The 18289-nt window shown below is 47.4% G+C and overlaps 1 protein-coding gene across 1 annotated transcript in view; it reads right to left on the reverse strand.

Annotated features, from left to right (window-relative positions):
* Positions 1-9356, reverse strand: part of MRPS17 (mitochondrial ribosomal protein S17) — a 179529-nt gene extending 170173 nt beyond the window's left edge. Inside the window, exons 1-2 of the mRNA XM_069614880.1 lie at positions 9293-9356; positions 8968-9129 (exon numbers count right to left, since the gene is read on the reverse strand). Of these exons, the coding sequence (XP_069470981.1) occupies positions 8968-9129; positions 9293-9312 (182 nt within the window). The 5' untranslated portion in view covers positions 9313-9356. The remainder of the gene's footprint in view (positions 1-8967; positions 9130-9292) is intronic.
* Between the last annotated feature and the right edge of the window lie 8933 nt (positions 9357-18289).

Genomic DNA, 18289 nt, shown 5'->3' on the forward strand with positions numbered 1-18289 from the left:
CATAATCCGGCATTCTCACCTGGAGCGCACCCCCGCAACTTCCAAAACTGGATAAATGGTGGCCTGGAGACCATAGACCAGCTATACGCGGGAGAGGCACCCCTCACACATTTGAGCAAAGTAATGAAAAGTTCCAACTCCATGAAAGGGACAGATTCACTTATATCCAACTGCGCCACTGGCGCTCGCACCCCCAAACTCTGCAGGCAGCAACGCGCCCTCTCACCGCCTTGGAACTCACACTTGGGGACCTCCCGGCTCGTGGGAGGGTATCCACCCTATATAGGCGCTTTCTGGGCGACTTCCTGATCATGAGAACTCGCTGCATGGCACAATTGGAGGCAGACCTGGGACACCCAATAGAATGCCAAACCCGGGTAGACGTTTGGACTCGAACACATGCCTCATCTACCTGCATCACCAACAGGGAATGCGCTTATAAAATCAAGCTACAGTAGTATTACTCGCCCCTTAGACTCCACCATATAAGCCCTCAACTAGACTATTCCTGCTGGAGAGGGTGCGGCCACCCAGGCTCCTTTTTCCATATGTGGTGGACATGCCCAAAGATCCAGCAATTCTGGAAATCATGCTTGGGAACCATCACACAAATCACCGGAACAGCGATCCCGTTAGAACCAGAGCCAGTCCTGTTGGGAGTTCCAATCCCCGCGATCTACCAACGCTCCGGAAACAGAGCAAAACTACTGACCCACTGTCTGCTAGCAGGTAAAACGGTGCTGGCCCGCTCTTGGAAATCCCCAGAAGGCCCCCTCATGTCCCAGTGGTGGACAAAGCTCTGGGATATATTGATTGCGGAAAAGGTGACAGCAGCAAAGGCGGGAACTCTCCACCGATTCCAGAATATCTGGGCCCCAATACGAGAAAATGACCCGCGATTCCCCGCCCTGACCTACAAACCCACCAAGGCACGGTGGACCCTGAAGGACCAAGATGTCACGCTCACCTGATTCCCACGGAGGCGCAGGTCTGGCTTCGAGTGCTGATGCTTCTTCAATGGTGAAGCGCAGGACTCTGAAGAAGGACTCTCTGGCTCGCAGGAATATTCCCCTGTGCGTGAAAAGGGAGTATTACCTACTGACGGAATAATGCTCAAGCCTCCCACTCCCTTCCAACCCTCCACGATACCCTTCCTCGATTCCCCGTGAAGTCTCAGCTTAGGGTCTGGAAGGATGAGTTCTCCATCCTGCTTCTGATGCAGGGGCGCGTTGAAACCCAGTTACTTCACTGGATTGAGGTTTGATGGGAGTTCAAATAAGCTTGACTATTCAGGTAAGGCGCTGTAAGAGTTCTGTAGCAAGTTCAAAAGTTCAAGCTTAATAATAATGTTCATTGTCTTATTGCAGCAAGCGCTAACGCTTATGTCTTTTTCCCCTTAGGGGCCGGGGTTCGGAATTCCGGAAATATGGCGCCGACCCAAAGTGAAACGTGCAGTTCCAGTAAATGACAGGTAAGTTCTGGATGAGCGTTCGGGTAATGTCTTTGCATTCGCTCATTCAATGTCTTTGTCTTTTTTCCCCATAGGGGCCGGGGACCGGAATGCCAGGAAGCGGCAGGACCCAAAGTGAAATGGGAATGACCCAATAGGTAAGTCTTAGAAGGAAACTGAGCTTTTCCTATTCCCTTCCTTCTCTCACCTTGTGTTCTTGTCTTTTTCTCTCTAGACTCTGGGAAGTGGCTGCGGATCCGGATGATTGCTGCTGAAGATGGAGGTGCCCAGGAAAGGTGAGTGAAATGCAGCGCTGCAGCGATCGAAGCGAAATGCTTTTAAAATGAGGTCTTCCCTTTCAGGATTGTCGGTGTGATGTCTCCGTGATGCAGCTTTAGCAGGTAAGGTCTTCTTCCTCTCCAATTCTCTCTTAGCAGGTGACCCAGGATGCTGACAGGCGTAGCTGAAGTCCAGATGCAGGAGCTGGCACGGTGAGCGTCCAGCTGCGAGGAGCAGAACGCCGCGAAGCGCGAGTTGCTGATCGGGCGTGGTTTAAATAGCTTTGAAAGAAGTTCCAGGTGTGTATCCTTCGACCGATCAGGTATGTATCCTTCCCCGACCACACCCAGGGGAAAGTAGTCCCACAGGTAAAGTAGTTCCATTCAGGCCTCAAGAGGGCCTGGATGAAGCAGCATGGTCTGCATCAGGTAAGTGCACATTAAAACACTTGAACCCATGTCTAGCTTTATGAGCCTGGCGCCTAAGGCGCCAGGACAGGGGTCTAACATGAGCCTGGCGCCTAAGGCGCCAGGACTGTGCCCAAAGGGCCCCAGCTTGGGCCCGCTGGCACTTCCCTGGGGGGGAATGATGCCTGCCTCTGGGGTTGCTGGGTCGGACCTGGCTCCTTGAAGGTAGGCATCATGACACAAGAGAACCCTGAAGGAGACAGACGATGAGGCGCAAAGCAGGCAACCTAAGAAGGAGGAATCCAGTCTCGGGGACGGGGGGGATAGAAGGGGAGGAGGGGAGGAGATCTGGAGAACAGGACTGGGGATCGACATGCCCAAATTGTTGCTCATAATATTTTGTAATTGTCAACCTGCCTTGATTTAAAAATAAGCAAATAAAAATAATTAAAAAAAAAAATTATAAAAGTAGATTGGGAACCATGGGCCATGTGTTCTGACTTGAGTCGTGTAGACCGATGAGACCTCCGTCCCCAAGTGACGCACAGGGGAACTAATAGAAACCCGCTGTGCGACCTTTGAGGCCACAGGTGAGAGATGTCTTCCCAGATCCACGGAACCTCTGGAACACCGATGCTGCTGTCAGAAGGGAACGAGGTTAAGTACCAGGCAATTACAATACAATCAGGTAAACAATAGGATCTAAAGAGTCTTACCTATCTGGTGTTGGGGAAACCCAGGTAACCTAGTAGAGAGGTTCGAGACTCAGATGACGCGGCGGTCCCTGGAATAGTAGAACCGCAGGTGAGCGTGGATGTAGGGTTAGCCACCTGTAGGAGAGAGGGCTTGACTTGAATCCCAAGAAGGGAAATGGCGTAGAAGTACAGCAAGGTATCAGGGGATGATCCAAAGACAAGTCGAGGTAAAGTCCAAAATCCGGCAACAGGTAAACAGTTCCAGGCAAAGGTACAAAGGGGTGTCCGAAGGAGTCCGAGGTAGAGTTCCGTGATCAAAGTAACAAGGAGCAATTCGTAACGCCAAACAGGGTCTGAAGACAGCTGAGAAGCAATGAGCATTCTGTCTCTCAGACCTTTATACTGTGTGTCTCTGGGTCATGTGACGTCCACCAAGGTCACGTGAGGAACGCCACAATGGATCACGTGACCGACGTGAAGACGTAACGCCGCCCCTTCTGCTATATGTTCTCCAAGGCAATTGCCAATGCAGAAAGGGTTGCAATCGAGCCCGTACACCAAAGCTGGTACAGTGTTTTCGGTCCTTTGGGTTTACCGAATCACTTGAGCCTCGAACCGTGGGAGGAGATGTTGGGGGAATGTGCGCAGTGTTCTGATGTGGAGTGGACTGGTGTGCAGAGGATCGCCTAACACCATGCTAGTGCCGTTGTGATAGACAAATGATGCACCTAGAGGATGAGAAGTATACCAAGAGTTCTTCCCATCTAGTGCCATCATTAATGGGTGAAGAGGATAAAGAGGAGAGCATGGAGACCAAGTGGGGAGTCCATAGGGCCGGGGAAGGGACAGAAAAGAGGATGTCAGCCATAGTATGCCTGGAAGTAGCATTGACGTAGGCGTCAGCAATAGGAAGGCATGGTTTAGAGGACAGGAGAGCTTTTCATCTTTTTTCTTCCAGACTTCGTGAGAGAGATAGGATAGGTGTTAGGCAAGATTGTATGTAGTAACCCTGTGGGAGACTACACCAGCCTTGCCCTCTTGGCAATAGGTAACCAACCTTTGGTACAAGCCTGTACTACACAAGTTGGTAGTGTGACTGAGCAGCCAGGCTTATCTCAAGAGGGGTCAAAGTGAGCCGTAGGGTGGCAACATAGAGATCCACAGTGACAAGTATTCAAATAACACGTATACTCAAGGTTTCTTGATAAATTTTTAACAGTCAGTTTTAAAATAAGCCTTCTTTAGAAGGGAGCAATATGCAACACTTAAAATACACTTCAACACAGGACACTCCTTCAGTTCAATAAAGTAAGTAGATACCCTTTTGGGATGGCACAAAGATATTCCTACACCCTGAGGGGACTTCAATAGTTAGGACACTGTGGACATTAATCTATCACTTTTCACACTAAATGGTAATACTGAAGTTGTGGCAAAAAGGAAAAGGTTAGGGAAGCAAACAATGGTTAACAAGTTTCTCAAACAGGTAAGCACTTTAGAATCCTCCAATGCAATGTAGGTTAACCCTTTCCCAGCTATACAAGTAAGGTATGTAGGACTTTTTGGAGGTACAGATCAACACAAAGTCAGAGGGTAAGAAAAGTCTTCAGTGAGCCAGGACAGCCAATGTCACTCGAGCAAAGTCTAGGTGAGCTGAGGAACTTCTTGAAGATTAGCACAAAAGTCTTGCAATGTTAAAGAGAGTTTTGTGTAAAAGAAATCACTGTTGGGCGACAAGCTGGGAGGCTTGTGAAGGGCAAAGTTGCAAGCAACTCTGCAAAAGACAGCAAATTCAAGTCTCAACTGAGATCAAGCAAGCTACACACAACAAGAGTTAAGTACCCCTAGTTACAGTACCTTGAGTCTAGAGAAAAAGATTCCAGCTGGCTTCTGTTCATGCAGATCGTGTTGTTCCTGGGCCTCAGTAGTGGGGACAAGAGGAAGGACGTCTGGGGACTCCTGCACTATGATTCGAAGGTCAACGGCAGCAATGGGCACAGTTCAGATCACCAGCACTACGCATTTCAGGTACTCGCAAATAGCACCACTGCGGTTCTTGGACAATTTGCAGACTTTCCTTGCTTCTGGGGTCCTGCACTCTATTGAGGTGGCTCATGCTTGGTTAGCCATGCTTCAAGGGGGTCCATAGGATCTTCCTGGAGCTCAGGTCCTGCTTAAAGGCAATGCACTCGATTCTGGTGTTCCTGTCCCCTGGCACTCGGTTCCTGCAGCAGCAAAGAAGTACAGCTAGCAAAGAGAGGGGTTTCAGTCGAGTTTGTCTTGGGGCTGATTGGTCCCACCAACCTAAGGGGAGAAGTCGTCCTTGCAGGGCTTCTCTAGTCGATTACAAATTCGGAGCTTAAGCAATACAGCAGGGCTTCACCGGGCAAACCAACGGTCCAGGAGGTTACAGCAAGCTTCTTCTTCAGTTCCTTCGTCCAGTGGTCGACTTGCCCTTCCTTGCAAAAGACCTCACCTTTTATACAAGTTTCTCTCATTCATTCGCAGCCTAGCCGTCACTCACAGCAGGGTGGCGGTCCTCCAAGGACAGCACGCCAAACAATCACCTTTGGGTGCATTCCTGTAACCAAGGAGACTAAGCACAGGGAGTTTCGGGAACCTCCCTCACTTCCTGCCCTGCCAGACACGCTAGAGCCAGAGGGGGGACTTCAGCAGTGAACCCCACCAAAGACAAAGCAAGCAAAGGGACCAAACCTGGTTTGGCGCGCATAGTAAATCTCAAGAAGGACCTTTCCAACAAAAAATGATGAAAAAAGAAGACCTGGGCCATTTTGACAGAATGGGCACCCATGGGTGCTATACTGTGGCTGTGACGCAGCCAGTGGTAAAAACACACAATGGTAGGAAAAAGTAAACCACTGCCACCAGCCATTAATTGTAGAAAGGGCAACATGAAAATGTTACATGAGAAGGTAGACAAAGTAACCCCTCCAACATTCTATGTAACATAGTGTGTGAAGGGTCTACAAAGATACAAAAAGTAAGTAAAGTCAATTTCACTTTACTACTCTTGGAAACAGTATTTATCCAAGAGAAGGTATTTAAACCTTGCCAGAAATCCAAAAGGACTTCTCTGTGGTACTGCACAGAGGGTGTTGTGTGTCGCAATGTAAAAAGACAATGCCTAAATTTGTCAGACTCCAAAACCAAAAGAAACAGAGTTCTAATCAAATAAAAATACGAGAGTGGGAAAAAGGTCTCTCTCAACAGGATAGAAATGATAAGTCATGAAGTCCAGCAAAAGAGCTAGGGGTCTCCAAGGTAGAAGAGAATTAGCACATTTCTGAGAATTCTCTCCAACAATAAGTGAGAGAGTAGCAGTTAGTATAGATAGGGAGATAGAAAGCATCATGTGAGTGGTGGGGGAGGGAGAAGGGACAGACAGGGGAGTTGCACAGTGCACAAATAAACTCACCAGGCGGCCTAGCCATCAAGCAGGCACAGATGAAGGGGGGATGTTTTGAACAGGATATGCACAAGGTGGCAGGATTTTAAGCAGCCAGTGTGGGTGAGCGCTAAAATGCAGCAGAAAGCAATCAATGGCAAGGCTTTAAGGAATGGTTCGGTCAACATTCTGTATTGCCCCTACGGGTCAGCCATGTGTTTTTAAGCCCAAGTCGCTCGATTTTAGAAAAATTTCCTATGGTCCTTACCCGAGTTCTCGTCCATTAAACGCATGCGAAAACAGGCATCAGGGAGCTGCCATTTTGTGATAATCCTATCATTTCCACCATCGCCCTGGCTGACCTGCTTTTGCGGCACTTTTTTTTTTATTATTTGCAATACGCAAGCCTCCCCTCGGTTAACAGTGTGCAGCATTTACATGCGATTGCGAAAATTTGTTACATCAACAAAAATATATACATACACATATAGACAAGGTCAGCAATATGAGGTGAATAGAGAGAGAATTCAAAGATGACACCCAGGTTGTTCGCCACCCAGGATGGTGAAGGTAGGGGTTAGGGTTAGCGTACTTTGTATGTACACTGTACAACATTTATTTACAAAAAGACAATCGTATTACAATTATTTAAACCGGGATTTGTACTTCACAACCAGCTCTCCTTTGGGTGGACATGGCACAGTGGCAATGTTGGGTGGCAATGGATCAGTGCTCTGCACAGAAACGTTCAAAATTCCATATCTGTGCTTCTCTAATACAGCAACAATAAGGCTTTTGACAAAGTCGAACTCCATTTCCTCATAGACTGGTTTGATCACCCATTGCTTACTTCTTTTTGACAAGGCCTTGGTGTAGCGAGGCATCCTTACATTACCCGTAGTCCTAGATTGTTCACGGCCGAGATTCTCGTTATGGGCCAAGACGGCAAGTAGAGTCCTATATGTCTCATGCCCTGTATGCTGAAATGCAAGCGCTTTGGCCTGTACTTTAGGCACATATTGTGGAACACCTCCAAACCTCCTGTGTGACAGAATTTTGTCAGTCCCTTCAAATCTCTTGATAGAGTTTTATCGAAAACAATCTTCTCAATGGCTTTGTGTGTCGGTGAAGATGGATTCAACCACTTCTTCCGTGCCTGCACTGGGGACAAAGGGGCATGTTCACGTTGGTGGAAATGTAGGTTTTCTGACCAGCAGTGCACGTTGGTACAGTGGTGCATCAGTGACCGCCATTTTTCAAGTGGGATTTCCACTGACCCTTCACAAGTTTTGGAGCTCCACCAAAGATGGTTGCTGATAGACTGGGAGCACTCTGAAATACTTTCCAAACCTTTTTTTTCCCCCCTGCAGCTGAGATTGTTTTATTGATTTAGCAAGATACCATACGTCAAATTGATGTTTAATATGGGGGAACTGCTCTCTCATTGTCTTGGCAATTGAAACGTGTCTGTCCGTGGCTATGAGGTCGATGTTCATTCCCCTCGATTGTAGATATTTCACCGATTTTATAAATCCTAGTTTCTCCATGGCCACTGAGGATGTACATTGTGTTACCTGCACGACCACCAAACTCAACATTTTCTTACTATCCATGTCCTGAAAGTGGTAGGTGCAGTACTTGGCAGAAAATCCAGGGCTGTCGCACTATCCATCGCCGGCTAGTCTGAATCGTTTGCCTTCGAATGTACTTGCTAGAGACAGTTGTTCAATTTTCCAAGCATCACTAATGGCCGGAAACAGATAATCATGTAGGTATTTGTAGTACTGCGTTTTTTAAATGAAATGGAGTCCCACAAACTGAAAGAAAGACTTTAACTTTCTAAAACTGGAGCCACTAAAAAGTGATGCAGCTGCACACAGTAGATTGCCTGCTGGCAGTTTCCCCAGCATCGGTTGTGCAGACCATGAGAATGTATGATTTAATCTAAAGGCGGCATGTATTGTGACGTTACTGCCTTGTTTTTGACGAGTCACATGAATCAATGGCTTCCCACATACTTTCCCTCTGACGGAATGCCCACATTTCAGCAAACTTATCATATCCATCAAACAACTGTCGAATACTATGTATTTGCCCTCTTTCCTTAGACTGCCATCCTGCGTCAAAGTTGTTTCGGCCTGTGACGTTGAGGACATATCACCACATTTGAAAGAAATATCGCTGCTATCAAATTCTGATGCGTCGGTGAATGCTGCTGCTAGTTCATTCTGTCATTTCAACATCTGCTACCTCAACATTGATGGGAGAACACAACAATGTCGACAGCTTTTTTGGTGGCAATTTTTTGGCAGGTGTAGATTGTGTGAATTGATCTGCGACTACTTCAGAGCCATCTTCAATGCATCCAGTATCATGTTGTTGTGGTGGTGCGGTCGCACTGTAGCAATGGTCCTTTACAACTTTACTGGATTCTCCGGAGACATTCATTTCATGTTCTGGCCATTGGACATGAGCATCTCTAGTCTCAACACGCGGCGTCGGAATTAATAGTTCCTCCATAGTGTAAATGGTCTGGCAAGCAACATCTCTCATTCGCTTCACTGTCTGTGTATGTATAGTTCGGACACCCACTGGTAACTAGAGGACAGATTGGAAAAGGGATGTTCAGTTTAAACACAAGATAAAGTATAGTACAATTGACTGGAAAAAAACATAAAATAGTCCCCAGCACAAAAAAAATTCTAAAGTTATGAACTGTTTGTAACTAACCTTATTTTTGTTTCTTTTCTTTGCAACTTTTTTGACTCGACCTTCAACATCTGCACGCTGTTGCTCCGATTCGTATCCGCATGTCTCCCCTTCCTCTTGCGCTGCAACGACAATATTTTCTGTATCCGCATAGACAGCACGGAATGAGGCTCCATCGACTCCCTGAAACATAGTTTTTTCATTACTGTGTATCAAAATATTGTTAACATAAAACACACAGGTATATCTCAATAGCCAAACACGATTTAAACATTGTGTGGAACAATCAAACGACAAGTGTTCCAGTCCTGATGATCACGGTCGATGGAGCCGTCAGTATCCATACCTCGTGCTGCTGAAGAACATCTAGGGCTGTTGTCAATGTGGTGGACGTTTCAGCATCTCCCTGAAAGACAGTACTTGCATTAGTATGGATAACACGAATTATAACTGAAAACAAACACCAGGGGACGACAACTAAGGTGTATATCAATTGGAAAGCACTAACCAAACAATTTAATAATCACACGATACATAAAAACTATTACTTGACATGCATAAAACAAGTCTGTAGCGGAATAGCCAAGTATGATTACCTGATACGCGCTAGAAGTGGTTGATAACTGCGGGCACGTCACTGATGTAGAATGTTCTTGCTTCAGATTCAGTGGATAGTTAAGCAGTTGTAAAGGTAAATTATTGTTTGATGATTAAATGCAAATATTAAAAAATTGCTATGTAAACCGACAGAATACTTGAGAATAATGCTATTGAAAATGCGCAATATAGTACAGTTCCTTGTGCCCATAAATAGATTTCCTTTGGGGGTTATAAAATCAAAATATAATTTATTGTTAAATGTCATTATTCAAAAATCTATACACTCATATCAATATCGAAAGTATTACAAGGGAGTATTACAAGGGACACAACACCATGGCGACACGTCAATAGCTGAAGCACAGCGAATGTTGACACGAGACGTGCTTTGGTGTTGTGAAATGGGTGGTGCGCGTCTGCTGATGACAGGCTCAGGGGCGGGGGATATGATTTAGTGCTGCAAAAGCAGGTCAGCCAGGGCGATGGGGGAAATGATAGAATTATCACAAAATGGCAGCTCCCTGATGCCTGTTTTCGCGTGCGTTTAATGGACGAAAACTCGGGTAAGGTCCATAGGAAATATTTTTAAAATCGAGCGACTTAGGCTTAAAAACACATGGCCGACCCGTAGGGGCAATAAAAAATGTTGACCGAACCATTCCTTTAAAGGCACAACTAAATAAATTTACCAGAGTGGAATAAAGTTAGCCAATTTCCATTCAGCATCATACTGGCAATGCAAGGCCAAGATTCTAGTTAGAAGGCAAGGATTATCACACACAAGGAAAATGGCAGTAATTTTCGGGCAAGAAGGTTACAAAATACCCAATATGGTCTTTCCAGGCAGAAGCAGGGAAATGCAACAGTTCAACATGGGAAAGCGATGAATTACTAACACATCTAGATTTGAAAATGAAACACATGGGAAATGGCAGCAATTTTACAGGGCAAAAGTTTAGAGTGCCCAATTTGATGTTATTAGAAAAATAGGCAGGAGAAAGCGATAATTTCGGAACAACGTGCCTTTAGGATGAGAAGTGATGGCAATCCTGAGCATGGAACGTGAGCCAATTTACACTTTAGTGGGTAGAGATCAGTAAATTGGGTGAGTAAATAGAGAATAGGGGCATCAGTGCTGGCTTCCATGCAAATGTTCAGCTGATGTCAGATTCCTAGGGGTGCTGATCAGATACTGATGCAAAAGTCAGGGTAACGCAGAAAAAGCAAATCTGGTCACATCATGAGGGTAGGGTGAAAAGCGATCATGGACTCGCAAAAGGCAAGTAGGCCAGGGACTTGTAAAGTAGCTAAAGCGCAGAGGGGACCGGGGGAAGGGTGGGACGGCGAGCAAGGTTGCTTGAGGCTTTTAATGGGGCATTATTTGGCTATAGAAGCCAAATAATGGAAAAGGAGAAAGACCATGCGTGCAAGGCCGCAGAGAGTAGCGGCAGCATGCAGCGATGAAGAGGTTGAGGGTTCTTACCCCTGGATATAGGCGGGATGGCCATGATGGCAGGTAAGGTTACTCAATCGTGGCGCCGGAGGCCCTCACTGCCCTCCCCTGCCCAGACAGGCTAGTCCCTGGGCCTTAAGGACGGGTCGTGAGAAGGCTCCCCGGTTGGTGAAGGAAAGGCTGACCAATCAGGCGGTGTGAGGCGGGACACAGGGCACCCACAGAGGGGGTTATGGCCTGTGAGAAAAGGCAGCAGCCATATAGGAAATGTCATGAGGCTGCCGAAAAAAATAGTAGAACTAGTGCCACAAAATCAGACAACACTATGTGCTCCTTGGAGCACAAAAGGAGGCACCAGTGTGCATCAGGTGCCCCAGTGGGCTGAGCACGCAATTGTGGAAACAAAGATTCTTTGGATTTTAAAAGTATCCACAACGGCATCAGAGTGTCAGATAATATTAAATTACCTCTCAGTAATTTCACGCAGCCTCAGCGACACAGCATCAGGTGATGAAAGTGGATTAGTTATGCTGCAATGGTGAAGTAACACGGAGAGCGCAGTCTTCTCCGTTTACACCAGGGTTCTGTCCTTCGCCCCTCCGACACTCCTGCGTTGGCCTCTTGCCACAGGGGAACGAGCACCTTGAACAGACAGGAAAGGGGTAGCTTCTCCACATTGCTCCCTTTTTCCAGCACCTTTTGCTCCTCGCCAGCTCTGTTCCTTCACCACACTTCACAGGGCTCTTCTGCAGCTCCCAGCATCAGCTTCCTCACGACCCCCAACTGTACGCGTCGGCTTTCTTTCCTTCTCGGCTCTCTGCTTTAATACACATGGGCTCTATTAAGGGTATGCAGGTGTACGCCCTTTGACTTTCTCGCCTTTCCTTGTTCACACCAATCAATAGGACCTGCAATGTGGGATTCCTCCATACCCCTCTTCCTCATCCCAGTACTACAGTGGTGTTTGCTATAGGAAGTGTCCACTGCTCCTAGTCTCTTCTTCCTCATCCCAGTACTTGGCCAAAATGAATAGGGGTGGATGGGATGGGGTTGGCAATCGCCCATGAATGCGGAGGATCCCTGGGAACAGGTGTGAGAATGCCCTCAGGTTTCTTAAAATGTATATAACAGTTTGTCGTCCTCTTCATGTCTTTCTCTGATATCTCCGCTTTCTTTCTGGATTATGCTTTCATGGACTTGACTGAGACGAGTAGGACTATTCCCATAATGATGCTGACGCACGGTTATACTCTTATTATCTTGACTGGGACAAATAAGAATAGTCCCATAATGATTCCTATTCACTTCTCTTGCTTTCAATCTGATAATCTCAGTTATTTGGACTGGGACAAGTAGTCCCATTACGATTCTATGTCTCCCTCCCGGATCTCCAGTTTTCCCCATTATCTGTTTCTCTAAGGGAGAACGTCACCAGTGTTTCTCTCACTCTGGATTGGCCTTCTCCACCTATCCAGTTTCCTTTATTCTGTCAATGCTTCGTGCTCTGTTTCTTCCTTTAGGATGGCCGCCCACTGTTTGATACCAGGACATTATGCAGTTCCAAATCATTGCCTCCCTAAAACCGACCAGGTGTCAAGGTGTCTGTTGCCCTGCAAAGATCATCAAGGATGCTGCTAGAGACTTGGCCCCATTTCTAACAAAATTAATAAACGCCTGCTTCACCTCAGGCATTGTCCCTAGTAACCTGAAGGGATCTTGGGTCCTACCACTAAAAAACAAACATTAGACCCTTCCATACCAACAAACTACAGACCAATTTCTGCTGAACATCTTGGATTTGCAAGACTACCTACAGACTAGACAACTATTAGGGATTCGGTAATCTGGCTTTTGACCGCAACACAGGACCGAAACAGCACTGATTGATCTAAAAAGCCAGACTGACAAACTCAAAGACAAGGGCAAAATTCGAATTCTGCTACTCTTAGACTTATCGCCGTGTTTGATCTGATGGACCACGAAGCTCTCTGTAATCACCTGGCTTTGGCGGCTCATTTCGCCCAATCAGCTATTACTTGGATCAAATCATTCCTCAACAACAGAACTATGCGGGTTTTCTCACCGTCCGCAGCAGCAGACCCCATACCTATCACATGTGGAGTGCCTCAGGGATCGTGTGCATCACCGACCCATACAACATTTTCACAAAGCTGTTATTCGACAAACTGGACTGTTTGGGTGTCACCTATACGAACTACGCGGATGACACCCAGATCCTCCTCCCTCTAACTGGCATTTATGACACCGACGTAAAGCTTGTGAACGATATATAGGTCATCATTCAGGCATGGATGGCCACCCATGGCTTATGCCCGAGTGATGATAAAACGGAACTATTGCTGGTAGGCTCATCAGCTAAAATCAACAAGATTAGCCCAAATGATGCCTTCATCAACATTGATGGACATAATATTCCAGTAGCCAAACAAGTAAAAACACTTGGTCCAACCTTCATAAACAAATCAATATGACCACATCAGCCACTGCCTACACAGGCAAATTAATTAGAGCTTGCAGACCACTTCTATCCACAAATAGTTGTCTCACTCTAGCTAGAGCTCTCATATTATCCAAGCTTGACTACTGCAACCGACTCTACCTAGGTGCCAGCAAGTTTGTGCTCAACAAACTACAAATCTTGCAGAATAATGCACTTAGAGATCCGGACAAATCAAAGCGATTACGCAAATGGCAATAAAGCTAACAAATTCCTGGTGAACAAACTCGCCAAAACCCACCGACGGAAGCACATCACCGCACTGAGGGATCCAGGAGCAATACACAGCAGACGCCCGGCTCCCACACGTTTCAGAAGAAAATAGAGCAGCCCTGGAAGCCCCGATCTCACCCGAAGAGCTGGAGGAAGTAATCAAAAATCTGAAACCCAGAGCCCCCGGCCCAGACGGCTTCCCACCAAAATTCTACAAACTCTTCCGCCCCATGCTGATGCATCCAATGACAGAGCTTTTTAACTCTTTTCGGGATTCAGGCTCCATCACACCCTCAATGCAAGAATCCACCACAATCCTGCTTCTGAGGCCCAGCAAGGACGCAAAGGAATGCTCATAATATAGACTGATAGCCCTGCTCAAAGTGAACGCTAATGCATACTCAAAGGTTCTAGCCAACAGATTGGCGCAAATCCTCCTGTCTATCATAGACCAGGACCAGGCGGGGTTTATCAGAGGAAGAAGCACCTTGGACAACATCCGCCGAGCGCTTAATCTCATCGAAATTGCGACCCAAGAACATCAAGGCATGGCGGTCCTGACCTTAGAAGCCACCAAAGCATTCAATAGGGTGGACTGGAACTTCATGCGCCTCACCATGGAGGCATTTCGGATCGGCCCAACATTCCAGAAAACGGTGCTTGCAAATTAAAAGCCCCGAGGACGTCAATCCGCCTAAATCAGAAGACCTCACCTCCGATCCAGCTTTCGTGCGGGACGAGACAAGGCTGTCCGCTCTCCCCACTAATTTTTGCCATGTCATGGAGCCATTCGCCCAACGCACACGAGCTAACGAGAACATCACTGGCCTAGAAATAAACGGCGAACAATTCAAGATCTCCCTATACGCCGATGATGTGCTGATCTCCATCACCAACTGTCAATCCTTCCTGACCGCAACCCTGACCGAGCTAGAGGCGTTCGAGGGAGTGGCTGGATTCCAGGTGAACTTCGCCAAATAAGCGTCAACCTAAGCGCTCCCCTCGTAGCCAACCTCCAGGCTCTCTGCCCGCTAACATGGAGCTCCTCCTCAACAGCTTACCTGGGTGTCCGCCTCACAGCAGACCCGAAACAACTATACGACGTCAACTTTGCCCCGTTATTCAAGGAATTGGAAGACCTCCGAAGATGGGACAATCAAGAGATCTCGCTATTGGGTCGGGTCACGGCACGTAAGATGAACCTTCTCTCTAGGCTATTGTACATGGTGCTCCGCTCTCCCGATCCCCCCCCCCAAAGAAGGCTTTGGGACAGCTACAAAGGAAACTAGCGAAGTTTGTGTGGAAGGGACGCAGACCCAGGATACCTATGAGGGTCATGACGGGGGCCGCGAAATGAGGCGGCCTCGGCCTCCCAACCTGATGAACTACTTCCTGGCGGCCCAGTTGGCAAACGCAGCAGCCTGGTCGAACCCAGAGACCCCCCCCCCCCCCCCAAAATGGTCCTGCATGGAGCAATCCAGCTGTCAGCCACAACTACACTCCCTGCTACATACCCCGGGACCACGCCGAAGCCAGGGACCGCAGATGCTAGCAGCCACCAAAGAGATTCTTGAGGCATGGGTCCGTCGGAGGAGGAAGATTCTCCCCGGTAATCGGGAACCCTGAATTCAAACCAGGAATGGAGTCAGCCCGCTTCCACCGATGGACCAAAGGTGGCCTTCAAACCCTCTCTCAACTATACAAAGCCAACAACGCACTTAGCTTCGAGGAATGCAAAGCCCGCTTCCAACTAACAGAAGGAGAGGTTTACATACATCCAACTCCGACACTGGATCTCGCAGCCCGCGGTCCGCCGGGGAGCCAGCCAGGACCTCCACCCTCTTGAACTGGCCTCTCGCGCCTTGAAACACTTGTGTATAGGCGTGTTACAAATGCCTTATATCATAACTGGCAACGGAAGAAAGCACAGGCCGAGGTCAGATCACCAAACTGTACCGACTCCTCCAGGAGGGCATGCTTATAGTTAGACCGCCATACATATCCGGATGGGAAATGGACTTGGGACACCCCATAGAAGATCAAACATGGGTGGAGATATGGTCCAGGATCAGTTCGACATCCAGATGCGTTACAAATAAGGAATGCGCCCTGAAGCTCCTGCACCGATGGTACTACTCGCCAGCCTGCCTGCACCACTGTTACGCTGATATTGACCCGAGCTGCTGGAGACTATGCGGGAGTGACGAAGGATATTGATCCTTCCCTTCTGGAGTGAAGTCCTGCAGATCACAGAAGACATCACTCACCGCAGACTCCCGATGGATCCAGAGGTCAACCTGCTGGGGGTGGCGAGCCCGGACTGCTATCCCAGAACGAGCCGAACAGCCAAATTACTCACACATCTACTGCTAGCAGTCAAAATTGTGGTGGCAAGGAAATTGAAGGCCCAGGATGGCCCGTTGCTGGCCCTCTGGTGCATAAAGGTCTGGGAGATCCTGGTGGCGGAGAAGATCACAGCACCGAAGGAAGGTGCCCTCCACCGCTTCACCGACTGCTGGGCTCCACTACTGGACTACCACTCCCGCTTCCCGGCCCTAACATTTTAATCCCGCCTGGTAGAGAACTTCCCGGGCCCTCAGAGCCCCGATGGGTCCCCTACCCACAAGGACACTACAGACTAAAGGGGGGGGGGGGGGGGGGAGAGATGGGGCCGATGGGAGCGGGCACAGAGCAAGCTGCAGGCATATTAAATGTGAGTAGAGTCCTGTGGGCTCATGTGATGCACTGATAATGCTGTAACCAAAATAAATAAAGTTGTTAAAAAAATATATACCTAGGAACGAGCATATATCTGCTACAAGAACACAACACAAATGGCTTTCTATCAAGGAAAAGATCGAGCTAAAAACCCTGTGTCTCACATTCAGAGCTCTGAACCACACGGACCCTCCTTACCTTACGGAAAGGTTCACCGTCAGATCTTCCACACAGGTCACCAGATCAGCAAACAGCTCCTCTCTAGTGGTCCTGAGATATAAATTTAAAAAGACAGGAGGGAGTAGCTTCCCTGTTTTAGCAGCCGAACTGTGGAACACTCTCCTACCTTCTATCAAGAATACACAGCACTTTACCAACTTCAGGGGAAATACCATCTCCTGGCCAGTCAAGAAGAACTAACTCACTTCTACAGCTGCAAATACCATCCAATGCATATACCTGTAAATATTGTACTATGACTCTGTACTTTGCAACTGTAAACGTATCACCAACTATGTATCTATGATTGTAACGTCTCCTACCTGCTCAAATGTGCCCAAATACCTCAGGGTCAGGTGCGCTATAGAAATAAAACAAACAACCGTGTAGTGGTATCGGTCTAGTATCTGGTACCGCTAGTCCATCACGAGATCTTCGTGGTCTTTTTTTCATAAACATCATCCAGCTCATGGTACACAAGCAGTTTTGGCTTTTCCGAATTCACAGTCTTCACCCCTCTCGGGGATTATGTAGCAGTGGGACCCTCCCTCCCTACCTCTCTCCCTCCCTGCGGCCCTTCTTGTTGCTCCATCCTCCTCATCTCAGTTAAATGGAGTTTTCCATTTAAAAGGGATATTAACCGTTTGTTGACAACAACAAATACTTGTTCTCTCTTCATATTAGCCTTTGCAGGGTATACCTTAAGAAGTAATGTTGGGCTGTTCTTTAGGGAGTTCCTCACAGGAACGGGAGTTCTCGTCTCCACAGTTGAAGTCTCTCCCAGTGAGGACCTACTTGCCTCCACCCCTAGGGTGGATGTTGCAGAGTGGACTCACCTCCCTAGCCTCACAGGCAGGGGGTTGGCTCCCCCTTGGGAAGAAGGGACGAATTCCCACAATTAGTTACAGACTGCAGTCATTATCTTCCTGTTGGGCTGGTCAAATACCCTTTGAAGCAGTTGTTCCCACGCAACTCCCATGAGGTTGATCATGTTCCTCTGGGACGGGTCAAGCCTAACAGCTTGTATTTAGGAGAAACAAGCACCAAACAGTGGTACACAAAATGGACAGTTGCAGGGATCACTGGAAAGCCAACTGCATCAAAGACATCAAATGGGTTTGCATCCACAAAAAGGGATTTTTCAGGGTGCAACATTTGCACTCACCGGTAGCCATTCAGTAGTCATAACGGACTATTGGCAACTAAAAATGGTGTGATGCATGTATGGATAGAATAGAGGTGGATAGTTACTTTTTACTAGCCAATGAAACTTGAAACGCTGACACCTTGCAGGTTGATATCTATCATTCTGCCACAAGGCCCTGGGGATACACTATAATTGAACACTGCTTATTTACTTTCAAATTGATTGACGTTTTTATTCCAAAAAAAAGGCCAGAGCGAAATTTAGAATAACACTGGTTCTAAATGCCAATAATAAATCCTTTGGGGGGTGACGCCTCCCTGGAGTAGCCACGAATGCCCCTCTCCCCGCTCCATTTGTAGACTGCTACAACATTTCTAGTTGACTTGCAACCATGAACAGGTTTACACTTTATAGTTAACAAAATCGGCTAGGGCCATTTTTAAGAGTGAAGATCCACTGCTGCTTACATGCTGCT

The sequence above is a fragment of the Ambystoma mexicanum genome, chromosome 9 (genome assembly GCF_040938575.1).
Source record: "Ambystoma mexicanum isolate Mex_15411 chromosome 9, UKY_AmexF1_1, whole genome shotgun sequence".
NCBI lineage: Eukaryota > Metazoa > Chordata > Amphibia > Caudata > Ambystomatidae > Ambystoma > Ambystoma mexicanum.